The sequence below is a fragment of the Musa acuminata genome, chromosome BXJ3-5 (assembly GCF_036884655.1).
Source record: "Musa acuminata AAA Group cultivar baxijiao chromosome BXJ3-5, Cavendish_Baxijiao_AAA, whole genome shotgun sequence".
In the NCBI taxonomy this organism is placed as follows: domain Eukaryota; kingdom Viridiplantae; phylum Streptophyta; class Magnoliopsida; order Zingiberales; family Musaceae; genus Musa; species Musa acuminata.
This window is the reverse complement of record NC_088353.1, coordinates 37,032,939-37,060,572: the sequence shown is the minus strand read 5'-3', so window position 1 is coordinate 37,060,572 and position 27,634 is coordinate 37,032,939. Positions and strand designations below refer to the sequence as shown.

The window sequence follows — 27,634 nt, the reverse complement described above, 5'->3', positions numbered from 1 at the left end:
AATTCAATTGAGAGCCATTATAGCAACTTGTGACCATATGAACAATGTTTTTTTATTTTGTTCATACGCACTATATCTTTGATTTTGATGATCGTCTTAGATTTGCACATAAATATTGTATTATATAAACACTTCTGAAAATTTTGAAGCATATTTATAATTTACATTAGATATGAAGTGTTTACTGAAATAATTATATGTGAATCCACACTTTTTTTAACCCGTTTTCTCTTTTATATGTCTTAAGAGATCATACGATATTTCGAGAGATTGATTTTTACAAACGAATAATACCTCACGATCTAAGTTAAAACCAACTAAATACGTGATAGTGTGAACGCCATATACATCATTTGATGTAGTGAAATTTTTTTTAATTAAAAAAAATCTCAACAACATAGCAATAGTTAAAATATAGAGAAAGAAAATAATAATAATAATAATAATATTTCAGACCTGTGGAGCTGAACTGGAGTCAAACACAAGCTTGAACTCAAGCTGTTTAGCATTAACAACCATCGAGCTATTGTAACAACATTGAGATCATGGCAAGCTCAAAGGCCCAGGTTTTACTCTACAATACTTGCCTTAGTGATGATGGTGCACACAAATTTGTGTGAGGGCAACCCTTATTGACATTTTAACAAGCACATCATAAGTGCCATGAGTCCTCATGCATCAGAATGCATGAGAATGTGTACAGCTTTAGTTTGCTCCAGAAGTGTATTTACTATCTACTGGATCACTACAAAAGTTCAGGATGAAGTCCCGCTCTGCCCTGAAGCTCTTCCATCTATAGCTCCATCAACCTCGACATCAATTTGTGCCGTACAAGCTTGCGATGGTTGCAGGAACTAACTTGATTGTTTTCCTGACTGCAAACTGTTTAGGAGGTATGCAAATTTAGATGTACAAATCAGAGAAAAAGTCCAGAAACAAACCATCATTTCATGATCCCCCATAATTTCGTCGATAACATCTCCAAGAAGTTTATCTGCGCTGTTAGGAACGAGGGCTGCAAAAACCGCCGGTTGCAATCCTGAAGAGAAGCAACAGTATGTGTTGGTAGTGAAGTTAATATCTTGCATAATGTGTAAGCGTTTAATGAGCAAACTGCCTATTGAATCACAACAACCTATTCAATCAACAATAATAGAGGGATTATTTGACTATTGCAGATCTGAACCTGTTGGAACAGTGAGGGATCATTATTGATGATACTGGTGGAGAGTCAAACCTAAGAAGTTCCTCCCACAAATCTAGAGATTCTAATGGTTATGCATTAACAAATTTTGTCCCATTAGATTGATTTCCTTCCTGGCTTTCAATTTCACCTCTGTAGCAAGAGATTGTTATTAGCAAACCCACTAACAGTAGAAAATAAAAATTAATAGTTCTAGAGTTGAAACTCTGTTCTTGGTACCTGTCACAAAGATCTTTGTAACCTCTTCTTAATCTTCTTCATAGAGTGAACAAATTGTACCAAAATTTGGTGTTCCGCAAATTCCATGTAATCTATTTTGTACAAAGTTATAGTTAATTGGTTTCAGTTCTGTGCATTACAAGAACAAAATATTGAATTTTTCGAATGTCATCTTGATCTGTGGTAAGACTACATTCCAGAAGTTGGAAATTTTATTTATATTTGTATCTAAAAATAGGATACAGGCAAAAGAAATTGGAACATAGAGTAGCTGGGACGTAGCAATGCATCTTTTGAAGAGATTATTTTATGCACATTCAAGGACTCGAGTCTTGATTACATACCAGTTTCTGGAAATGCATCAATAAACATTATCATCTCCTCACCACTTAGTCCTGACAAAATGCATAATCTGGGTAAAGATTTCGCAATCTGCAGTGGAGAGAAAAGAAGTTATAACAGAAATTCAGAAGCATTCTTTATAAAAAAAAACAAATATAGTCCACACCTTTCACAAAATCGTGAAAGTAAAGTCTCTTCTTTTCAAGGGTAATCAAGAATGTTAAATCTCATACATGATGAAGAGAACATAGGACATAATGGGAACAACAATAAGACACAACATTAGATATCAAGAAATCATGTTTACCATTGGCACTTGGTATAACTGTATTCACAAATGGGAAAGTACAAAGGCCATTTGAAAGGTAAAATACTACAATTCATTCAAAAAGATAACCTAGACATAATCATTAGGAACATAATCTCTAGGAAAATTTACAGTTTGGTAGGAAGCACCTAATATCACATTTAGTCATAAGAAACAAAAACCGAATGGAATCACAGTGCTCTTGATATATATATATATATATATATATATATATATATTTGTTTCCTTGTGTGTCATGTAACTTCTGAATTGTTAAAGACATGAGAATGGCAGTATCAGATTGGTAAATAAAGTACAGAAGTAAAGGTCCAATTGTTCCCCAGGAAAGAAAACAGGTGAAATTTGGTATTGCTCATGACCTAAAAGCTTCAAATAAAAACCTTATTTAATGACTTAGCACATTTGGTGCACTTATACAATATCAAAAACAAGTGCATTGAGTCCGACTGGGATGGCCAGTGGTACTATGGATGAACAAGTTGAAGCATATGTTCTAACTAAAGCAGTAAAAAGTGTATGCTTCTCTATAACACAGAGAATGGCGTGAAATAATTTACGTAAATTTGGTTGACTTTCTGTATATCAAATACAAAGTTAAGTTGATAACATGTGGTTCATGAATAAATGGGAGATCACATGCCTACTTGCAAGTGGAAATGATAATAGAATGTGACAACTAATTATTGTGGGGAACATGTTCAAGTCAGAGGGACATTCTAGGAGAACAAAAATTAGTATTATATTGCCAAGAAATTATTTAAGCAGAGACCAGAACATAATATTGGTCTATAACCTAATATATTAGGTGAACTGTAAACAAGTAAGCACTTTCTGATAAAGAAAGACATGGGGTTCACTTCAGTTTTAAAAAGATACTAGGTAGAGGAGTCATTATGAGTATCAAGGATGGGAGGAAAGGAGAGTTCCATCTAGAGTAAGAGAAGAAGCATGAGTATAAGATCTTGAACTAGCTTTTAAGTTATACTGGTGCTTAAACATTTGTATTAGGCTATAAACCATTTGGTGTTCTCCCCTAAATAATTGGTGTTGTTGCTGAATGAGTAAACATAATGAAAATGGCAAACATAAATCAATGATAATTGTATTACAATTTGTCAGGGAATTGACCTTAACATCTACTAAATTGATCTGTTCAGTGTGCATTGCATCCCAAACTGTCTGCTTAATCATATCCTCTGTACAATAAATAACCTGTTACAAAGAAGAAGAAACCAATATCTGGATTAGCACAATGAATCGAAAACATTAAACAGAATGTAAATCCTACTAAGCTATCAGTAAGTATAGTTACTCGTATGAAGCCATTCATTTAGTGAATTTAACCTTTGTTCTAAGAGAGTAGAAACCTAATTTTGTGAACTATATTTTTATAAATTATGGTGTTGCCAGAAAGTAATATCTTCTGACTGCACTATGGATGGGAAAAGGGGTTGAACTATTGTGCTGTTATATTGTATCTTTGTGTCTGCCTGGCAGTATCTATAAATGCACTAGTTTGGTTGGATAGATGTCCCTTTATACAGCTTGATGATAAGTCCACATATCAATAGGAAAATTCCCAACGAAAATATTTGTGATACTCAAGTTACAAACAAATATTCAACATATAATGGAATTTAATAATTAATATTCAAATTTCATCACTGTTTGTGGAATCTGTAGTTTTCCTTTTGTATGGACTCTTTAATTAGAAATGTTGATTTATCTTTCTCCTTGATAATTGATACAGATGAGACTCTCACATCAAGGTTTAAATGCACACTTTGATGGAAAGTAAATGGAATTTGAAAGGGATAACAGATGGCACATAAAACTTTAGTCCAAGAAGTAGTGAAGTAGCCACCTTGTATCAGTTATGGCAATAGAGAGGGCTTCTTCGGTGGCATATATAGTCCTACCTAAAGTAACCTTTGTCATAACAAACATGCTTTTTAGTTGTGAAATTGGATTGCTTTAGGCCAATTATGTGGTCATTTTATGACCTCGGAGACAAGGTTTCGAATCACAGAAACGACCTCTCTATATTCAGAGGTAAGGCCTACATACATTGACCCTCCCATTACATTGGTGAAAGCCTTGTGCATTGGATATGTCATTTTTTTAATTATATGGTCACTGGGCAACGAATAATTCAACCTAACATATAAATGCACTAATGCAACAAATGAGCTCACATACATTTGCCCTTGAGAAAAGAAAGAAACAAAGAAAAGGCAAAAAGAAAAAGAAGAGTAAGAAACTGATGTTGTTCAGAATTACCTTCAAAAATTCACCATCAAGCTCTTTTAGAAGCATTTGAATCTGCATCAGAATGGAATGTAGATTATGGGCAAGTGAAGTCACCAGGGAATGATAAATTTAGCAAAGGAAAAATGGAGTAGCCTTGGGTTGAAAAAGCATAAAAAAGGAACAAGTCCTCTTTTATAAAAAGTGAAACTGAACAAGGCCTTAAGCAACCCACAAGAGCATCTTTTATAACAAGTCCTCTTTCTTGCATGATACTTGAACTCTAAAGAGAGAGCTGAGGAAGATGAATACCTTTTCCATTTCATCTTCTTCAAATCCCATAAGCAGTAAAGCCTAGACAAGGAAAAGAATCTAACCAAAGTGTTAAGATTCCAAAAACTGAGAAATTCAGTGAGGATTTTCTAATAGTAAATCAAATTTCCTGTGAATGTATGAGATAACAAAGATCTATACTAAGTCCTAACCAACAATATCAGTTAAAAAAATAATAAAAAACCTTTTCAAAACTGATCATGTTTCTTTTTAAATATTAGGGAAGAAATCTCTATCATATGCTTTTTTTGGTTCGCAAAAACATGTATAAGCAAAATAATCATCAGCATGTGTTAACAAAAGAAACAGATGAATGATTTTAACATTGAAACTGACACTATCCAAAACCAAGATAAATAGTTCCAAATAAAGTGTTAGCTTGTAGCAAAATATAACTTCCTCATGCTTCAAAAGTTTTAACCCAAGAATCCTGACACATGAAAAGCAATTATTGCAATGAGGCAAGGAAAAAGAAAAAGGAGGGGATGGAACTCTCCAATATATTTCTTTCTAAATTGAAGTCCTATTTAATTATTCATCACTGGATCTACTGGAAACTTACTGGTGGACCATAGATAGGGTCATCAGCATTTAAAGGAACAAATTTGGGGTCTTCAGCTAATTCAGTAGGAATACCTGCAATGCTGAAAAGTATCATTACAATAGATCAAGATAAATCACTAAAAAGGGCATAAATGTAAAGCAATAAGCAATAGTTCCCAACAATTTAGCAGATAATAGGACAAAAAACAGCACACACTGATGATCATCTTTTTTTTACTAAGTAGTATAAAATGTAGGATTATCTTTCTCTAGCAACTTTACGCAGTTATCATCGTTCATAAATAAGCTCTATATATGTTTCATATAGTCACCATTTAGCAACCATTAGTAAATTTAACTGAAAGACAGTGATTTAAAAAGCGTTAGGCATCAAAAGACGACAAGGTCCAAGAACGCCCTAGGCGCTAGACGCTCGCCCGAGCGAAGCGAGACGCTAAAATATAAAAATATATAATATAATTAATAAATATAATTATTTAAATAAAAAATATGCTATTAAATTAAGAAAATCAGGTACAAAATCATAATAAATAAATAAATCATAAAAATATATTTTTTTATTTTTAAATATAAAATACTATTAAGTAAATAAAAATTAATAGTATTAAAATCAAAATAATATATTATTAATATAATAAATAAAAATACTATTATTAGTATACAGTTAGCAGTATACTGTTAATATACTGTTAACAGTATGGTGAGAAGAGTGTGAGAAGACCAAGGCTACTGAGGCAACGACAGTGGTAGCAAGCGGCAGCCGTAGTTGGAGTAGGAGTGGCGAGCGGCGGCGACAGCGGGAGCGGCTTCTCACGACAAGCGACAATGGGAGCGACTACAGTAGCGGCGAGCGATGACAACAGCGGCGAGCAACGATTGTGGCAACGACAAGCAGCCGACAAGCAGTGATTGTGGCAGCGGCGAGTAGCGACAGTAGCGGCGAGCAGCGATAGAGGCAACGGTAGCAGAGAGAAGCGACAGCGTCGAAGAAATTTTGGCGATAAAATCGCGAGTGTTTTGTCACGGACTTAGCTGGTTTTGCCTAAGTCGTGCGGCACCCTTGCGTATCCGTCCGCAAAGGTCAGCCTCCCGAAGCCTCCCATGGTCCCTTAGGACCCACAAAAGAGAGAACAGGGCAGAGAAAACGCCTCACTCGGGATCCACAAGCAAACATCTTCGAAAAACACTTTATAGACAATACAAATTACAAATAGACTTTACAAGCTCTGAACAGTTGCACAACAAAGGGTAGAATGATCCATTACAGACCGAAAATCTCTCACACGTGTCCACATGACACAACCTTTATTTACAAGCTTAAAGCGACCACCAACCTAACTAAAATGAGACTATTAAGCCTTCGGCCGTCCCTCTACATGCTGTGCAGAGTATGAACATACCAAAAGACACGGACATACATAAGCATTACATCAAATATCCTTTTAGAAGTTTGTCCGTGACATTCTCCCCCACTTATTCCTTCGACGTCCTCGTCGAAGCCTTTGTCGACACTGCAACTCCTCGCCTTTACTGAGTTTTCAATCTTTTGCTCCAACTACAATGCGTCTCTTGGCTCCCAACTGCTCTCCGCTACTGTTTTTGAGTAGTCGAACCTTTGATCCACCATGCTGCTTCAACTCGCCAATGACTCTCTCTAGTGTGGGGTTGGCTGAGTTGTGTTGATCCCTGTTGGTTCCTGTGGATCCTCCAGATGAAGGAAAAGACCATCCTTACTATGCCTGTCTCTCAAATGCCTCATGCTGCTTGAATTGGGTGGATGCTTGTTGGAGCTTTAACGAGCATCGTCTCGCAAACTTATGAAGTTTTGGGTCCTTCCTCCACAAAATTTGCTCATTGACTCTTCTTTCACTTAGTTGTCACATCCAAGTAAGTTCGCATCACTTCCGCTTTCGATTGGCATTTCGTTGGGAAATGAAGCGGACAATCTACTCTTAGTAACACTGATCACCGTTGGTGAGGATTTGACAACTGTTGTCTTCCATTATTTTCGAAGGGTCTTTGAACATATGCAGAGCTCCTCTGCTGGATAGATAAGAGAATTGGGGTACTCGATTTCGCTCATTCTCTTAAGAGTTGAGAAGGCAAAGGTTACTTGACTTCGCCCGCCTCCTCGAGGTTGTACTCCATGCATCGAGCTGGTTACTGGCCTTCGCCTGCTCTTTGCTTACACTTCTGAAGCACTTTAAGTATTTGCACTCCTTGCGTTGAGTTAGCTACTGTGATTCACCTTCTCAATGCCATCGAACTTCTGGAATGCAGGAAGTTTTCACCCCAACTTGGAGTAATTCTCTAATAGATTTGGTCGCCTCTGGGATTGTACCGTCTTCTCCATCAACCCTGCCGCCTACTCCCCTGAGTAGCGAAGGTACAACACCGCGTACTGCCTGCTTCGTTCCTTGGTCGTGCACTCTTGCATGACTCGAAGTCCTTCACTTTTGGTTATCTTGATGAGAAACTCATTGACACCGGTCTTACGAAGTTCCTTGGCCTTTGCCCTTCAGGCTTGTCTCGGTACTTGGAGTTTGCCTCTGCATGTTCCACCTCCTCGGCCCCTTTCACGACCAATTGCTCTCCCTCCATGAGAGCAAGGGATCAATGACTTTTACGGAAGTCCCGCCTCTGCGGTACTATGGCGCTGCCATGCCCATAGTACTACTATCCGTCGCCTCGCATCTGCATCCCTTTTCTTCACAATCAGTAGATATTCCTCTGTGGCACTCCTCCGAGTCCACCTCCATTCTAACTGATGCTTGATTTTGGATAGTTAAGTCCCTCTGGACTCGTCGTCGCTTCCTCGCCCCTTTCGACCCCCTACTTCAACACCTCTGTGTTCTCCAAGCAGCTCCTTTTGGTCGATGGAAAGACAGACTGCAACTCCCATGCATGGCCTCTGCCATCACGTTGTAGGGTTTGCACCGATTCTGTTCTCCTTAGCTTCCTTGGTAGCAACGTTCGCTTACTCGACCTTGTCCTCTGACTTATCGGGCACCCTTAAGCGAATAAAGGCTCTGGAGCAATCCAACTCTCCAACTGCTTCAATCATACCTCTGCATGATCAAGTCCCTCCTATGGGACTCACTAGTACTTGCATTCGAACTTTTCCCTTGGTGGAACCCAGCCCCCATATGCTGATGACCAAGGTTTTCATCCGATGCAAAATTCGATGCACGCACGGAAGACCCGCCTCTGCGATACCATGGCCTTCACTCCTTGAATCCATAGCCCTTCTTGCCGTCGTGTTGTTCACCGAAGTGAAGCTTCCAGTAGCTCCCGAATATACCTCCGTATGATCTAGTCCCTCACGGGACTAGATTGTGTATATCGCATTGCCACGAACTGTTCCACCACGATCCGCTGCACCATGTCGCCTCCTGGTGACATCTCTGTTACATTCTGATCCTTGTGGGATGAACTCGAATTGTGAACCCTTCATGTGTGGTCTCTACCAATACATCGCAGGGTCTCTTCCATCTTCGATTTTGTTCGCTCCTTTGGCAATCGACCTTCATCCACCCACTCTTGGGTCACACCTAGATGAAGCACCACTCTAGGACAGTCCGTCGCCTAGTAGCTCCCGAAGTCCCCCGACTTCGCTGCAATTAGTGCACCATTGTCTGAATCCTGGACCTCTACCCCTACCAGCACAATCTTCGCTGCGCACCGCTTCCTTTATAGCAACTTGAATGACAACACTGTGGCATATTCTTCAAGAGTACCCGCCTCTGCGTCCTCTTGCCCCGTGCTAAGGCCTTCTGAACCCAACTTCGCCTCCACAAATTGAGTCGCCTTTGACACCATGCAAGATGAGTCCGCTCCGTCAGAATGAATGACCCATGGAACAACATGATCCTGCTCTTGCCTCTGCAAGAGTTCATGTCCTTGACCTCTGTCCAAGGAAAGCATTATGCCTCCGCTCCATGTGCCATCTTCTATTCTGGCTCCCTTCATGCGGCTTGGGTACTTCGCCAAATTACACCCAAGTTGCTCCGCTCCTCGTTTTTGCATTGAGTTGATGGTGGCCCTCGCGCCCACTATTCACGGGTCAGCCCTCTCTTGAGTCCGATCTCCATATCGACTCCAAGTGTGCCTTCATTTGTGTTGCTTTGGGTCGCTCCCCCACTTGATCTCGCAATGCATCCACCAATGCATTCTCTCAAGCAAGATCATGCGACGACTCCTCGCCGCTTGCTCAGTCCATTGAGCTCCGTGGAGTTATTGTTTGTTGAGGTACTCCTCTTTAACTTGTGAGGTCCGTCCCACATGATTCTCCCTCTGGAGAGCCAGGACATATCCCTCATGGATAACTGTCCCGTTGGAGCAACATCTCTCTTCGTTTCGGAGACCACCATCCCCTTGGACTACTCCGATCTGCTGAACAAAATGTGCATTGTTCTGGCTCCTGCAAACACACTTGCTAGATTGCGACTCCACGTCAATACAGCCCCCGCTGCACCACTCAAAGCCTAGCAACATGCTGAACTCGTTACACACTTCAGCCTCCTACGGACGTATCCTTCACATGCCGAAGAGAAAGTTTCAATGCTCCATGGCACCGAGTTTCGGTCGCCTTGGGATGGCCGCGAATATTCCATCGTCCGCATACAAGCCCATGCATGAGTACCGAATTCTTTGAGTTAGCAATTCCCCTCACCTCTATGAGCTTTGCATAACCCTTTCGGTCGCTGAGCAACTCATTCCACCTTGGATGGTCTCATCCTTTATCAAGTGCCTCACTTGCCTTGAGCACCATCAAGTATGGTTGTCAACGTTGAGCCGTAACTCAAACTCAGCCATCCCAACCTTTGTGTGCTTCACATTCTTCCAAGCTTTTCTGTTCTCGTGGTGCCTCTTGCGCAAAGGGTTGGTCATTCCTCTGAATGTTAATCTCAGATGCCCGCTCCTCTGAGCGACTCATTTTCCCTACATTTCCATGCCCGTTTTCACCCAAACGGTCGCACGTGTGCTGACTGCCCTCAACGCAGCCCAGCTAGGTCCCCCACGTTTGCATGCTAAGTGTTTCTATGAGTGTTTGTCCCGCTCTGATACCATCTGTCATGAACTTAGCTGGTTTTGCCTAAGTCGTGTGGCACTCTTGCGTGTCCGTCCGCAAAGGTCAGCCTCCCGAAGCCTCCCATGGTCCCTTAGGACCCACAAAAGAAAGAACAGGATAGAGAAAAAGCCTCACTCGGGATCCACAAGCAAACATCTCCGAAAAACACTTTATAGACAATGCAAATTACAAACATACTTTATAAGCTCTGAACAGTTGTACAACAAAGGGTAGAATGGTCCATTATAAACCGAAAATCTTTCACACGTGTCTACATGACACAACCTTTATTTACAAGCCTAAAGCGACCACCAACCTAACTAAAATGGGACTATTAAGCCTTCGGCCGTCCCTCTACATGCTGTGCAGAGCATGAACATACCAAAAGACACGGACATACATAAGCATTACATCAAACATCTTGTTTAGAAGTTTGTCCGTGATAGTTTGGGTTGGGGAAATCGGGGAAATCGCGAGAGGGAGCCTAATATCACTAATTTAGTTGGTTCGATTGAACCAACTAAAGCACCGAAGACCGACAAGACCTAAAAATCTGGTTCGGTTGCCTGGTTTAACCCAGGCGCTTGCCCGAAGCGCCCGACGCCTGGGTTCAGGTGAGCGCCTAGGTGGCGCCTCTTTAAAGCGAGGCGCCTGGACATGAAGCGAGGCGCTCGAGCCTCGCCTCGCCTTGCTTGAGCGCCTAGGCGAGCGCCCGAGCACCTATTAAATCACTGTTGAAAGGCAACAACAATATTGACACTTTATCAAACCCATGCTGGATTCGTAATTGTTGATATCTTAGAATTTGAATATTAAAAGAAATGTTAGCAAGGAAGATTGTTAGCTAGATTATCAGTAATAGATAGTGTTGGTCATAGTGAGATGTGATCAAGACCACTGCAAGTATGATGGTGATGTGAGAGAAAATAGATACCATGAGTCGCACCAACCACCACGGACCGCTATTTCGTGCTGACTGGTGGAGGCAGATTGGTACATACCGTTGGTACTAGCAATATGTCGATATGCCAGATTTTTGGAAAAAGGCTGAAAATGGCCAGAAATTCACAAAACATCTTTTTTTAGGTTTTTTATCCTAATTTAATTGTAATTTTATTATATTTAATTAAGAATATAGTGTATATGGAGCATAAAAAAAAGCATAAGGTTGTGATTAACCCTAAATACCCCGAATTTGGGCCCAATCATATTTAATCTTTGTAAATATACATTAATATGCCTCTAATTATATGAAATGATAAATAAAACATAGAAAGAAGCTAAATTCCTTTAAATTGGATAGAAATTTCATTAGATCCCAAGTTTGGATCCCTCTTTTATCCAAATCAATAGCTTGATTAGCACTAATCACCTATAAGGAACTTTAGTTAGAAGCGAAGAGTAAGAAAGAGTGAGAATGAGGAGAGAAAATGAGTAAATGAGAGTGAGTGAAAGAGGGGGAAGGAGGGGACTTAAAGCCCCAAAAGAGGTCCCAATGGTCAATTTGATCGTTGGGGTTAAACTTGATCGATTTAGGTTGGTATTGGTCAAATTCCGACAGATACCAACCTGTATCGACTGTTACAGAATGAGTTTTGACCGTATTGGTGAATACATCACCTGTGCTGGCTGATACTTGACCCTTTTCCCATGCACTGTCCAAAACAAGCTGGTCTGCGTATCGGTGACCGCCCGTTTCATACTGTTTCAAGTGGTACATCAAATATTGCCAACCACAAAGCGACATGTGGATCTAATGCCACTTCAGATGTGTGGTTACAACAAAAACAATTTTTCTTACAATCAACTGATCCACCATGTCATTGCCAAACCAAAATGAAATATACCCCACATCAGTCCACATACAGAGAATCTCTCTGACAGACAAACTATTAGGGGTTTCAACTTTCAACACTATAAAGGGGACCTCCTCCGATAAAAAGGATTATTTCCTCTCTCCTCACTTTTAGCATTCTTTATCTCATGTAACGGTTACTTGAGCGTTAAAGGATCCTACTGGAAACATTCCCAATTTCCCTTCTGATTTACATGTTTAGTTTCCTCACCATGCCATGTGAGATCACCTCGGCAACCTGCCATCCGGCAGTATCCACCTTGGTGTCCAACTATGATGTGCTTCTTCCATGGTAAAGAGAATTAACTTGGTTTGTGTCTTCTAATTTGGATGAATGACAAAAAAGCATTTCATCCGATGGTTAAAGAGCAATAGAGTTTTACAGAGAAAAAACCAAACCGAGTATTTTTCTAAGAAAGTGTTCTGACTTAATTTTAGAAAATAAACTGAGTGTTTTTTAACATTGCTGTTATGTTTTCCTAATAAGGTAGTTTAAACACATTTACATCATAATTCATAAAGGTCTTGGAAGTATCAGTTCTCATAGTCTCAAATGTTTTATAAAACACTCCGCTGTATAAGTTGTTTCGAGTTAAGTTAGTTCATTTTGGCCACACATTTACTCCAGCAATATGTGATGACCATACTTTCTTGGACAAGCATTTAACAGATATTTAGTGTTTCCACATATCATCCCATATTCAATTTGCTTGTTAAGTACTATGTTAGAAGTTGAAGCAATAACAACAAGACCTACCATCTTAATAACATGCGAATAACTTGCAACTAATCGTCATGGCCTCTTCGCAATCGACTGCAAACGGTAGAACTGCACAACTACATATTGAAAAATCTACCTTATAACTTATTGTTCCAAAGAATCCTGAACCCTTCTCCTTCACTCTTTCAGAGTAGTTTTCTTTGCAACATAACCTATTTGTCACTAGGACTCAATTAGTTTCCAATTCTGCTCACAAGTCCTAGTAGCATTGTCAAAGTAATATCCCCATCTACTGCTACTTGTGTAATACTTCAATTTGGTTCCACATCGGAAGTGGAAGAAGATTTGAGTTAATCTATAAGGACTTAATGTAACTCGAGCTTAAGCATTTTATACTGTCTATCAGCAATTTCAAGTCAGTTTCAAGAATTGGATCACCTTCCGAGGACGCTCCTGGTAAGTTCCTGCGCCTTCTCAAGGAGGCAGCTGAGGTGCTTACTTTTGGCAAAGAGACAAGCGAAGTGGAAGCATAGGCGGAGGCGATTACAGAGGTAATGTTTTCTGGGGTATTGTAGGATCGACCGGAAGACGATGGAAACTTGAAGCTAGACACCGTAACTGTAGTAGCCATTCCCTTGCTCCTCGATCCGCAAAGGGCACGATGCCATATGGTTCTCTTATCCGTTCTTGTTGGGCTGGGCCGGGCCGCAGCGATCATGTAAGGCCCAAACGTTGGATGTGCTTAATCCTTGAAAAACCCCACCTTTCTCTCCGTCCTTGGTCGGCAGTCCATATCTCCCTCGCCTCTCCAGATCTCCCTCGCCCTCCTCTATCGTCGGCGCCGTGCTTTGCTTCAATTTTCCTTTCTTACACCGCCGAGCTGCCCTCTTCCTCTGCTGTCCTGGGAACTCTAAGAGAGATGGTGGAAGAAGGAAAGGGCGAGTTGCAGAAGGACAGTGGAGAGGAAGAAACCGGTCTAAGACTCCCAACCAATCGCCATGGTAACCTCAGCAGCGCCTCCAGCGATGCTCGTCTCAAAGACTCCTTGCAAACCATTAAATCCTCCAAGAATTCTGTCAGTAAACCAAAAAAAAAAAAAAAAACTCTTCTTTTTATCTTGTTCATACATGTTGTTAGATTTTGAAGTGGAAGAGATGAGATTTTACCGAACTGTAATGCCAAATCTTTGGTATCCTTTTGCAGGCTGTCGTGTACTACGGTGCTTCCTGGTATGTCATGGTTTCTTATAAGGATTGCATTTATTATAAGGATTGCAACCTTTTGGTGTGATTTTTCTTGTCCTAATTAAATTGTAGAATTTTGTTCTTGTTCCATATTTTGTAAGTTATTGGCTATGCAGTTTTCAAGAAATTCAAATGAAGATAAAATTTATGCATAAATTAAGCAAGACTTGACTGGAAGAAGACTATACAAGTAGAACATATGAAAATGAATTATGGAATCACAAGTAAAACTGAGACAAGCCTAATGTATTATGGAATCACAAATGAAGAATCACAGAGTCGAGATAGCTGACAGTCCTAGAAACAATTTGCTAAGTGACAAGACTATCTGTGTTTAAATTGTGATGATTGCTATAACCTAGAAATAGAGGTAGCAGCATGCGAGGTTAAGATTAGAATTACACAAAGGTTATCGGATATTAGGGAGTTACAAGAAACCATTGTAATTTAACTCATGATGTAATGCCCCCAGCAGCGAAAAGTCAGGGACAGTATAACGTCACAATCCTATAGGTTTCCCCTATAGGAATGCAAGTCCATAACTAGAACAAATAACTTTAATAGTACATTTAAATACATAATTCAAACCACCCACATGACATTTTAATAGATTCAACAGATCCTTAAGAATTCAAAACATTCAAATCCAAATAACATATATACAAAATAATTTAAATGTACAATAGCTCAAAACTTAAATCATTCTTTCTTTCATATCCAAAATGAGCTACTCAAATATAAAAAATTAGAAATAATCATATGAGCAAACCACAACTCAACGAGCATTGTGATTCACATACTAGCCAAAACTTATCATAAATAAGCATTTTTTAGAATACATTAATTCTTTATACATTCAATACATACTTTTGGAATATGCATGGATACGTCAAATACTTTCGTTATGCTCATATAATTTATAAAAAATTTAAACTTTATTTGTATTTCAAAATCATAACTTATTAACATAAAATACTTAAATACTTTTCATAAAAACATACATGTATTTTAAATCACACAAAATGCTTGCAATATTTTTCGAATTAAAATATATTAAAATATATTTTCATAATGAAAGTAGAAGTATAGTTAATGTCACATATCAAAGTATGAAAATTTCTTGTGCAAAGACTATCATTAATATAAATATAGCTAAACTATATACGTCAAAACAGAAGTCATAGTAGTATCAATGACTACAACCACATTATATCCTTGTGTTAAGGTCCAGAATCATTTTTAACCCCATGGTGTAAGTAACACATATCTCCTTATGTCAGGGCCTTTAGAAGAAATTACTTTATAAACATATAACCAATGTATAACCCCCATTGTCGGGTCTAAATCATAATCATACTAACTTTTCATTTATCATTTTATGAAAAATAATATATCAATTAGTTTTTTACAAAACTAAGAGTTTCAATAAACCTTTTTGTGTATCATTTCAAAACTAATGAAATCATATTTCATTTGAAACCAACAATAATCATATATTTTTCAATCCTTTTCAAATATAATATTGAACATATATTTTCACATAAATTCAGATAATATAAATCAATAAATGCATATAAAACAATAACTATTCTAATGATATGCTTTTCTAAATTTTTAATATTTAAACTTTTTGAAATACTTGTTGAATCTCAGATTTTGATGATGAAACCAATTGATAGCGTTTATGATTTGGTCTGCGTTTTGAGTAATATAGGAAGCTTTAAATCAGATAGAGACAATTAAAGCAGAAAGAATCATGTTGGGCCAGAGAAAAACATGTCAGACGATTGGATATCGAGCCGAAGGATCGATCGACGTATCGACAATAGGCTTCGGGCTATGGGTTTGGGCATCAGACCAAGAAAAGAAAAAATTGCGCCAAGGAAATCGGAGTTGCGGAGGTCAACTGACCGATTGGGCAATAGGCCGCAAGAGAGGACGATGCGCAGAATAATCGGACGAAGCGTCGATAAACCAATGACATGCTAGACAACACTTGATTCAAGCTTTGTAATAATTGTCTAGATCGAAGTGGGTTTTAAGCGTGCAAGATTAACTACGATAGCAAGACATAAAGCAAAATGAAGTCCCGGAGTCAAGAACAAGATTTCGTTGGGAGTTCGTCTGAAGTTCTGTCGGAATTGACCGAGAAATCCAAAAGCTTGCCAACGAAGCTCGTCGGAACTCGCCAAGAAGATCGTCGTGAAGTCCAGGAGCTTGTCGGGAGTCCGTTAGAACATTGCCGAGAGATCGTCGGAAGTTCGTCGGAAGATCACCGGAAGAAACCTAGACTTACGGACTTATTTAGCTTAGTGAATATCTTAGAATTCGTAGTTAGCACATAATTGGGTTGGAATTGGGCCAACTCAATTATGGGTCAATTGGACCTTTTTATGAAAAATAATAAATTATTTTTATATTTTATGAAAAATAATATATTAATTATTTTTTTACAAAACTAAGAGCTTCAATAAACCTTTTTGCATATCATTTCAAAACCTATGAAATGATATCTCATTTGAAACCAACAATAATCATATATTTTTTAATCCTTTTCAAATATAATATTGAACAGATATTTTCACATAAATTCAGATAATATAAATCAATAAATACATATAAAACAATAAGTGTTATAATGATATGCAGATTCTAAACTTGGGGTTGATCTCTTTAGGGGATCAGCCTCCTTAGAACTCTATTGGGGTTCCTCCCTTCAAGTTGCTGCTCAAAGGCTGCAAAAAAGATTCATCTATTGCTTCTGAAAAGAGGTGGAATACATGACTATTTATAGGGCTTCTAAACTCTAACTCCTAATAGGACTCTTACTTAAGACTCCTACTTCTAACCAACTCCTAATATGACTCTTACTCAAGACTCCTATTCCTTTACAACTTCTTATTCTTCTATAAGAAATAACCTCCTAACCCTAGCCGGCCACTTCACCTCTTTAATAGGGGTCGGCTTAGGTAGGTTTTACATGAATGTCCCTCTCAATTAGGAATCTCCTAGCTAGAGTCATAACAAACCCGTCCTCTTTAAATCAGCCTTGTCCTCAAGGCTAACGATTCATGAATTTTGGGAATTTGATCTTCAAGTCATCATAGTTCTCCTAAGTGGCATCTTCTGTTAGTAGATTTGCCCATTGTATTAGCAATTCAGTAGTGGATCGTCGTCGTCGAGTCACGATCCGTCAATCAATAATGGCACTTGGCTGAGTCTGAAGTTCTCCTTGGGTAGTCATATTTGGTGGGTGGCTTTGGGCTGTCTCCAAGCATCTATTTACAACTTTCGTCTGGCCGTTGGTTTGTAGGTGATATGCCATACTCCTTTTCAATTTAGTACCCTGCATATGGAATAACTTTGTCCAAAATCTGCTCGTGAAGATATAAGTAGAATTTATCATAAGCACAATACGTCCCTTATAGTGTAATTCTTTTGAGTCCCAATTGTAATGAGCCATGGGGCTTGGTGCTTCCTTCAATTTTTTTATAATCTTACTAGTCTCTGAATCTTCCTGCCATTCCATCTTAATATCCTTAAGAAAGTCGCTGGTCGGAAGTGAAATGACCGAAACTTCAACTTGCTCGGGTAGCTGCGAAAGGGCATCTGCAAGAATATTCTCTTTCCCCTTTTTGTAAGTTATTTCATAATCAAATCAAAGAAGTTTTATTACCCTTTTTTGCTGCTCAGGGGATGATATTTTTCGCTCCAAAAAGTACTTGAGGCTTTTATGGTCGGTTTTAATTTGAAATCGTCGGTCAATCAAGTAGGGTCTCCACCTCGTTGCTGCGCGCACAATGGCGAGCATCTCCTTATCATATGTTGACTTATTTTGATGGGAGGAAGATAATGCCTTACTAGTGTATGTGAGTGGTCGACCATCTTGCATGAGAATGATTCTAATTCCGACTCCAGATGCGTCGGCCTCAATAATGAAGGGTCGGCTGAAATTTGGTAGTGTTAGCACCGGCGTCGTCGTCATGGCTGCCTTAAGTTTGTCGAAGGCAACGGAGGCTCTGTCCGACCATTGGAAGACATTTTTTTTCAGTAAGGAAGTAAGTGGTGCACTGATCTCTCCATAGTTTTTCACGAACTTGCAGTAGTAGCCTGTTAAACCTAGAAAGCCATGTAGCAATTTTATGTTCCTCAGGTTAAGCCAGTTTTGCATTGCTCCAATTTTGAAGGGGTCTACTGCCACACCTTCCTCTGATATGATATGTCCAAGATATTTCACCTTCTTTTGAAGAAAGCAAAAAATTCATAGTGATTGTTGTGTGTTCAAAAGGTGGTTTTCGGTATGTCTTCTTCGCATACTCATATTTTATGATACTTGGATCGAAGGTCCAACTTTGTGAAGATTTGTGCTCCCTTAGCAACTCATCTACTACTGGAATAGGGTATTTATCCGTGATGGTTATGCCATTGAGAGCTCGGTAATCAACACATAATCGCCATATTCCATCTTTCTTTCGTATAAGGAGCACCGGTGAAGAGTAGGGGCTGCAACATGACCGAGTAACTCCTGTTTTGAGCATCTCTTTTACAATCCTTTCTATTTCATCCTTCTGGAGATGTGGATACTGATATGGCTGAGCATTTGCTGGAGATTTGCCTGGAAGAATCGTTATACAATGATCATGCCAACGGGTAATAGGTAGGTTGCGCGGTTCGTCAAATATATCTGAAAATTCAGCAAGCAAAGGAAGTAGATTTGGATCTTCAAATTTTGTTGGCTCTCCCTTAGTTTGCTGCTCAAGTTGTACCAAAAAGCTGCTGCATGCTTTATGCAAAACCTTCTCCATTTGTTGTGTTCAAATCGTCTTTACGTCGCCCTCACGTTTCCCGTGCAGTATCACCTGTTTCTCCTTACTGTAAAATTTTATAATTAGTTGTATAAAATTCCATGAAATATCACCTAATGTCATCAACCATTTAATTCTGAGTATGGCCTCATGATCATCAAGAGGGAGGAGGAAGAAATCTGCAATTATTTCTTGGTCCTACAGCAACAGTTTCACCTGCGGGCACCTATGATCACACTTCAAAATCCGTCCGTTAGCGACCTTTACGACAAACCTGCTACAATTCTCAATAGGTAAGTTTATATGGACAGCAACCTTACTGTTTAGGAAGTTATTAGTGCTGCCTGTGTCGATGAGAACAGTGATCGGTTGTTGTTTGAGAAGGCCTCCAACTTTCATAGTTTGCGGGTTTGAGTAGCCAGCTAGTGTATGTACCGTAACTTCAGTTGGTTGTGGCTCTTCTTCTGCATCTTCTTCTTCATGTTCAAGGCTATCTTTTGGATGTTCAATGATCTCTTCTTCTATCGGTTCAATCATAAGAAGTCCCCCTTTACTACAGCGATACTCACGGCTCGTCACAATGCTAACATAACCCTTTCGCATATCGCTCCCGAAGCTCTTCTCTTGTTAACCTCTTTGGTGTAGGGACTTGGTCGACAGTAGGGGGGGCTAAGGGCTTCAATATTACTGGTTGAGTAGCGACCCTAGTCCTCCGAGCTTCATGGTTCAATTGCTCCTCTTGATGTCGTGCGAAAGAGATGGCTGCCATAAGTGTATATGGTTATCGCACTTTAACTTCTTCTCGGATCTCCGGCTTCAAGCCCTCAATGAAGGTCCTCAATAGCTGTTTTTGAGACCAATCATAAGTTTGATTAGATAACTTTTCAAACCTGGTTTGGTACTCTTGAATGGTAGAGGTTTGTCGGATCTTTACTAGTTGTCCGTCAATATTCTCGTAATCGGTTGGTCTGAAGCGGATCAGCAGTCCTTTTTTGAATTGTCACCATGAAAGGACTCCATAAGTATGTTCAAACCAGTCAAACCACTGTATAGCATCCCCTTCAAGATGTATAGCTGTAATTTTCACCATAGATGCATCCGCGGTTTTATGGTATCGAAAATATCACTCCGCGCGTGAGATCCAACCAATTGGGTCTCCTTCTTCCCATCTAGGGAAGTACACTCTCATGCATGGATAGTTGGGGTTGGTCATAGAGCTTCCCCTCTCTTGGAAGTCATATCTTCGGGCTTGGTGTAATTGGGCAAAGCTCTCTCCTTGATGTGAATTCTTCGGGCTTAGTAGTCGGCCCAATCTGAGTTCGGTAAAGAGCATCCGAATCTTATCCTTCATTCGCATCTCGAAGGCTTCAAATTTAGCATTGATTACCTCCTCATATGCTATAGTATATGCCGCCAAATCTGTGATGTTAAGATCTCTCTTTTGTTGTCGAGTTAAAGGCATGTATTGGTTGAGAGAGGTGATGGTCAAAAGGGTTGGTGGATTGGTGGATGTAGGCTACGGTTTAGGATTGTTTTGTGGCTATTTTGGGTGCAGTTTGAGGGTGTGGTTTGGTGGAGTTTTAGGGCTGTGGATGAATGTTTTGGATCTGTGGTAGATGGTAGCAAAGGTTTGATAGAAATCAGTGGAAGTTACAGCAAGTATGCGCTGTCTTGTAAGAGTAGAATTGTCGTCGAAGAAACAACGGTTTCTCGACGTAATTTCCACCAAAAACTTGAGAGAATAGAGGAGGGAATTGATAGCAAAAATACAGTTTATATGACAGCAAGGATATCTAATTTAATCAAGAAAATTTCGGCAGTATAACAGCAAGGAAATGGGTGCAAGTTGCGATTGCAGAATTCTCGTCGAAAAATTTCAGCGGGTTATGACGAAAATTTACAGCAACATAAAATCGTTTTTAGAGATGAATTTTCTTAATAGATCAATCTTAGATGGAAGTCAAGATGATCTATGAAGTGTATAAGAAATTTCATTCAAAAAAGATTGCAAATAGATGGGTTAAGGCAACAATATGCGGTTGAAATTTTCTGCAGCACAGATTTTTAGATATAGCAGATTGGACGTAAAAGATCAGTGGTTTATATTGAGAATTTTTTGATGAAACCAAAGGGAAATCCATTGTTAGGAAGTGTCAAAGCTATCATAAAAATTTCGTAGAGATTTGGATAGAAACAACGTAGTATCAAGATAAAAAAAAACAGTGCTATGCGGCGGAAATTTTACGGTGCAGATTTTCAAGTATAGCAGATTAGATGTAAAATATCAATGGTTTATATTGAGAATTTTTTGACAAAACCAAAGGAAAATCTGCTATTAGGAAGTGTCAAAGATGTCATAAAAATTTCATAGAGATTTGGATAGAAAAAACACAGTAGCAAGATCAAACAGACAATGCTATACGGTTGGAATTCTGCAATGTATCTTTCGTCGTAGAGATGAAAACTTTATGACGAAAAGTTTATGCAGCAATATAGGAATAATTTTTTTGAGATTTTCAAATAAGGATAACTAAATTGCAGCTACAGTAAGGTAGAAAACCAGAACCTGTTGCAATTCACGGGGAGATCAAAGGATGATTCGTGGTGGTGGAGATGACGGCGGAATTTGGCAACGATCTCTTAAGCAATTATGGGAAATGCTTTGGGCGGTTGTGGAGGATTGATGGATGGCTGTGGAAGGGCAGCGAGATGCCAAGAACGCTGCTCTGATACCAGGTGTTAGAACCCTTGCAGATTCTAAATTTGGGGTTGATCTCTTTAGGGAATCAGCCTCCTTGGAACTCTATAGGGGTTCCTCCCTCCAAGTTGCTGCTCAAAGGCTGCAGAAAAAATTCATCTATTGCTTCTGAAAAGAGGTGGAATACATGACTATTTATAGGGCTTCTAAACCCTAACTCCTAATATGACTCTTACTTAAGACTCTTACTTCTAACCAACTCCTAATATGACTCATACTCCAGAATCCTATTCCTTTACAACTTCTTATTCTTCTATAAGAAATAACCTCCTAACCCTAGTCGACCACTTCACCTCTTTAATAGGGGTCGGCTTAGGTAGGTTTTACATGAATGTTCCTCTCAATTAGGAATCTCCTAGCTAGAGTCCTAACAGATACTTCATTTTCTTTTCTTATTTTATCCACATAACCATTTTCCCTAATATAATTTTCTTGGGCTTGATCTGAATTCATCTGATATCAAATCAAATCCTCAATATATTTTCTCTAATTTCTCTTTTACTTTATTCCCTTTCTTTGTTTTTTTCTCTCTTCTCTATGCCAAAGCCAATTTCCTTCTCCTCTTTTTTGTTTTTTCTTCCTTTTCTATTCTTCTCTTCCTTTTTCTCTTCTCTTCTTCTTCTTCTTTTCTTTTTATCTTCCTTCTCTCCTTTGTTCTCACAATCGAGGCCTCTCCCTATCTTTCTCTCTTCCTTTCCTCTCCTCTCCTCTCTCCTTCCTTTTCCCCTTCTCTCCTTCCCCAAGATCCTCTCTTTCTCTTTCCTTTCTCCTTCCTTCTCTTTTCCTTTGCTTGCCTCTTTCTATGTCTTTCTCACGCTTCATCTGCCTCTCTTGTACTCGTGAGAGAGGCAGTTACGAGAAGAGAGGCGATGGGAAGCGGTGGATGACGTTTTGCATTTTAGACCATGATACTTTATATATTTACAATTAGGCCCGTAGATAAAATGATGAATATTACATAATATAATATCCTTAATTTTATTCGAGGACCTAATTGTGAATAAAAAAATTACAAGGACTAAGAAGAAACATAAGAAGAAAAGAAATGGATCGGAAGAAAACAAGAAGGATAAGAAGAAAGAGGAAAGAAAAGGAAAGAGGGAGGGGATCTTGTCGGAGAACAAAGAAGGGAGAAAGGAAGAGAAGAAGAAAAAAAGAAGAAAGAGGCGAGGAAAGGAAGAAGAAGAAAAAAATAGGAAATCATGTAAGTAGAAAGAAAAGAAGAAAAGAAAGAAGAGAGATTGAAAGAGGGAAACATAGACGAAAAAAGAAGAAAGAGGAGAAGAAGGAAGAGAAGAAGAGAAAGAAAATAAGGGAGAAAGGAGAGAAAGAAAGAAAAGAAGAAGAGGAAAAAGAAAGATATGAGAGGAGAAAGAGAAGAAGAAGAAAAAAGGGAAAAAATAAAAGAAAAATTAGAGAAAAATTATTGAGAAATTTGATTTGATATCAAATAAATTCAAATCAAGCCCAAAAAATTGTGTTAGGTATGTTTTTGAATTCCATTATATTCTTATTTATCAAATTAGTATGTAGGTCTATAACTTGATTAATTGTGATGTTCTTTGATTATTTGATATTTATATTGTGAAGGAAATAAAAGAAGGGAAAATGATTATTTTGGAATAGACAAGGAAAAGGAAAGGAAAGATCAGAATATGTTTGTATCAAATATATACGATTAGAATAAGTATCTGAAGGCACCGTCTTGTCTATTTTCTAAAGTAATAATGCATGTGTTTAGAATTTGTAAATGCATATTATTTACATGAATTAGAAGTTCTTTTATTATTCAAAAGTATTGCAAAGAATTTATATGTTGACAATTTGAAAAAAACATATGATTTGAATAATTATTATTTTATAAGCATTTATTGATTTATATTGTCTGAATTTATGTGAAAATGTTTGTTAAGCATTATATTTGAAAAGGATTGAAAAAATGTTTGAATATTGTTGGTTTCAAATGATATATGGTTGTATTAGTTTTGAAATGATATACAAAAGGATTTGTTTAAACTCTTAGTTTTCTAAAAAGTAATGGTTATATTATTTTTCAATGACATAACAGTTATCTCTGGTCAGTATGGCTATGATCTGAATCCTATCATGATGGGTTATAGATTGGTTATATGTTCATAAACTAGTTTCTTCCAAGTCCTAACATAGAGAGATACATGTTATTTATACCATGGGGGTTAAACATGATTTTAAGTCTTGTCACAGGATATAAAGTGATTGTAGTCATTGATACTACTATAACTTCTATTCTGACATGTACACCTTAGTTATGTTTATGTAAATGAACCCTAAATTATATTTATATTAATAGTAGTCTTTGTGCTACAATGTTTTATGCTCTATGACATTAGCTATATTTATGCTTTAATTATGAAAATACATTGAAATGTATCTTGATTCGAAAAGTATTGTAAGCATTTTATGTAATTTGAAATGCATGTATATTGTTTTGGAAAGTATTCAAGCATTTTATGTTAACAAATTATGATTTTGAAATGTATGTAAAGTTTAAGTTTTAATAAATTATATAAGCATAAAGAAATTATTTGATATCAATGTACATTTTGAAACATGTATTGAATACATAAAGAACTTATGTGTCTTAAGTAAAATACTTATTTATGATTAGTTTTGCTAGGATGTGAGTCACGGTATTTGCTAAATTGTGGTTTGCTCATACGATTATTTTTACATTTTTCAGATTTGAGGAATAGCTCATTATAGATATGAAATAAAGAATATTAAGTTTTGGGTACTATTGTACATTCAGATTACTTTGTGTATATGTTATTTGGATTTGAATGTTATGAATTCTAAGGGAGTTATTAAGTTTATTGAGCATGTTATGAATGTCCTGTTGGTAGATTAACTTTTTATTGGATTATGTAATAGATGTATGTGGAAGTTATTTGTTCTTGTTTTGACCTTGCATTTCTATAGGGAAACCTATAGGATTACGGCGTTGTATGGTCCTCGGCTCTCCATTGGGTTGGGGGCATTACACATGATGCCACAAGATCAATGGTAATCCTAGGAAACCTTGGATGAAATCAACATAATTGGAAAATTTTTGCTCGTTAAGAAATACTCAACGTGGGGTATGGTCCTTCGTCCTTTGATGGATTTCCATACAGGAAAAATATATATCCAGTCTATATGTTGTTGTAATAGCTACTAACCTAGGGCAAAAATTGAGGCCAAAACTTTTTTTCTTAATGCATGGCTGCAAAAAGGTCAGCATAATACATGCTATTTGTCAATATAGTTTATTTGTGTATTTCTAAATCACTTCAAAAGGAAGAGACTATATTTTGATAATATTGTTCCAAAAGATTGCACGTGACAAACCCAAACGAAATCATTTCTGTAAAGTAAAGCTGAACCTTCTAAGATGTATTCACATTTTTGAAAGAATCTGGCTACATCCTTCTTCCAATAATTGTTGTTCCCATTTCCATACAATAGATTGCTTGTAGATTCACTTCCATTACCAGCCAACTGGGGTCCTGTGTTATGTACTGTTGATGATTAATTTTTTGGTGCTTAAGATGGATAGGTTTCTCAATATGAAATAGTAAATTAAGAAATATTTTGTTCATTATGTCTTGCTACTATCATGTATCCTTTTCTCTGTTTTATCATTAGCTTATTGATGTTACATCCTAAAATATACACTTTTTTCCTACTATTTGTTAGAGATGTACATGCATGTTACATAAGGAATCACCCTAACATTCGTGTCCCCCATTTGCTTATTCACTTTTGTAGTTTCATGTCCTCTTCATACAACTTGGATGGGAGTGTGGAGAAGGTAGGTAGTGGCCACAGTCCAGATAGTTGACAGTCCAGATCTGAGACGGCCTGGCCATGTGCAGCTCATGGACAAAGATTCCATTGGTTAAGCGCCAGTACCAGTTGAAGGGTAGAAAGAGGGGAATATGACTATAGACTGAGATGGAAGAAGCATGCTTCATGTATCAAACATGGGCCACCTAGGAGTTATTGGCTAAGCACAACCAGTATCTTAGGGATGAGGTCCTGAGGATGCTTTAGCTCTCCAAATAATAAGGATGGAATGTATTGTTTAAGGTACACATGCTGAGTGATAAAATGTTGTCTTTGGACTGGGTGGTAATGCTGTTAATGAATTTATTACGCTGGTATTAATTTTGACCTTGACCAATAAACATACCATCTAGCACTGGAGCAAATAATACAGGAAAAGAGTGGAGACAACATGATGCAAATATTAAACCAACTTTTGAAATAGTACATAATCAAGACCATGGCTTGAAAATATTGTCCGGACCGGTATGTACTGTCAATATCTACCGGTCCTAGGTTGAACTGGCACATGAAGCAAGGGCTTTTACCTGGCCTGGCCCTATCTGATTCACAAATTGACACTCAGTAACCTGCATAATCTGGATGGTATTTTTGTTACAAATTAGGATTTAGGATATTTTGTGTTCCTTCTCTGTCTACACTGAAAATGGGTTTTGCTTCATGCTGCTGTCAAGCACCTGCCAGCCCTTCTGTCTGGCACTCCTCTCCCCTCCTTGGCACTGACTGGTATGTCGAGTGTTAGTACACTGGTACATATTTGGCCAAAAGGGATAAATAAGTCTAGTAGCCCAAATTTTGAATTATGATTGGGATTGATACCATAGTTCATGTGTTTACAGGCTTGGCTGCTATTTGTAATATACTCACATTGACCATGTATTGTATGTATTGTAGGTGCCGAGTATGCACCAAGATCCTTCCGGCCTTCTGTAAGCTGAGCAATGAGTTCAAAAACCTCATGTTCGTCTATGCCGATATTGATGAATGTCCTGAAACGACACAAAGCATACGCTATACACCAACTTTCCATTTTTATCGAGATGGAGAGAGAGTTGATGAGATGCTTGGTGCAGGAGAAGAGAGACTACACGACCGGCTCTGGTTACATTCTTAATCTGTCCTTGTTCATATGTGATGGTTCTTCATAGGAAAGGTGTGAATCATCCTTGTTGGTCCGCTTTGCAAAGCATGGACTACTTGATGAATGCATTGTATGAATTGAGTGAACCAATATCCAAAGCCCAAGTTGATTATGTGATCTCTGATCATGTTTCCCTTATTCCCTGTGTTTCTTATAATGATCTGTTGGTAGCACAGGGCCTGTCGGTTGTTATTTCATTGCAACTGTTGCATAATGTGACTATACCAAATGTATTGGTTGATAAACCACATATTTATAATTGTTGAAACAATAAGCCAAAACTTACAGCTGCTTAACATGTTGGACTTGGATTGAGTTGGAGTTTGGAGACAACCATCTGTTTTGCTAATGATATAACTGATATTTTGGGACAATTGAGACTCTATATTACGTTAGGATGACAGTATATTTTCTGAAATATTCTTGATTCAGGCCATATCTCTTTGTTTGTACACTATAAAGAGGAGTCTCCCAAGTTTATCCATTCAAGGAAATATCTAACTTGGACTGGTCCATTTTAATTGAACCTGAATCTGACATATATATATATATATGTGTGTGTGTGTGTGTGTGTGTGTGACAATTTACCAAATAAAGTCCCTCATTATCTCACCCCTCATAATGCACTGCTCCAAATCCACAAGCAATTTGTCAAACTTACAATAGATGTTCTGAAAACTTCAGCTCTTACATTTGGCAAGAATTAAGGTCCATTTTGTCACTGTAAGATCCTTAATCTGATAAAGAACAAGGGTCTTAAGCTACAAACCAAAACAAGAATCTAATTAATCTCCGTTCCACACTGTCAATCTTTGATAAGCATATATCCCTGACAATGTGAGGCCCCTTTCCCCATTCCATATGATAAACCAAAGTAAGCATATGCAATACAAACTGGCTAGAATATTCATCTATATCTTCAAGCAGAAATCTACTTG

The 27,634-nt window shown here is 38.1% G+C and overlaps 2 protein-coding genes across 4 annotated transcripts; one reads left to right on the top strand and one right to left on the bottom strand.

Moving 5' to 3' along the window:
• Positions 1-470: 470 nt before the first annotated feature.
• On the bottom strand, positions 471-13,542 carry LOC103985735 (uncharacterized). 2 transcript variants are annotated; one of them, XM_009403542.3, is made up of 8 exons: positions 13,323-13,542; positions 5,236-5,309; positions 4,653-4,694; positions 4,374-4,415; positions 3,222-3,305; positions 1,768-1,855; positions 942-1,039; positions 471-875 (listed from the first exon to the last, which is right to left on the bottom strand). In XM_009403542.3, exons 1-8 carry the CDS (start codon positions 13,513-13,515, stop codon positions 855-857), a joined length of 642 nt encoding a protein of 213 aa, XP_009401817.2. In that variant the 5' UTR covers positions 13,516-13,542; the 3' UTR covers positions 471-854. The 2 variants fall into 2 exon arrangements, with proteins under 2 accessions (XP_009401817.2, XP_065008038.1); XM_065151966.1 differs by having other exon boundaries at positions 471-871.
• A 109-nt stretch (positions 13,543-13,651) lies between these two features.
• LOC135638689 (thioredoxin-like 3-3) lies at positions 13,652-26,834 on the top strand. Of its 2 annotated transcripts, XM_065151968.1 has the most exons (3): positions 13,652-13,959; positions 14,088-14,113; positions 26,450-26,834. In XM_065151968.1, exons 1-3 carry the CDS (start codon positions 13,804-13,806, stop codon positions 26,667-26,669), a joined length of 402 nt encoding a protein of 133 aa, XP_065008040.1. In that variant the 5' UTR covers positions 13,652-13,803; the 3' UTR covers positions 26,670-26,834. The 2 variants fall into 2 exon arrangements, with proteins under 2 accessions (XP_065008040.1, XP_065008041.1); XM_065151969.1 differs by lacking the exons at positions 13,652-13,959; positions 14,088-14,113 and adding an exon at positions 24,441-24,733.
• Positions 26,835-27,634: the final 800 nt, after the last annotated feature.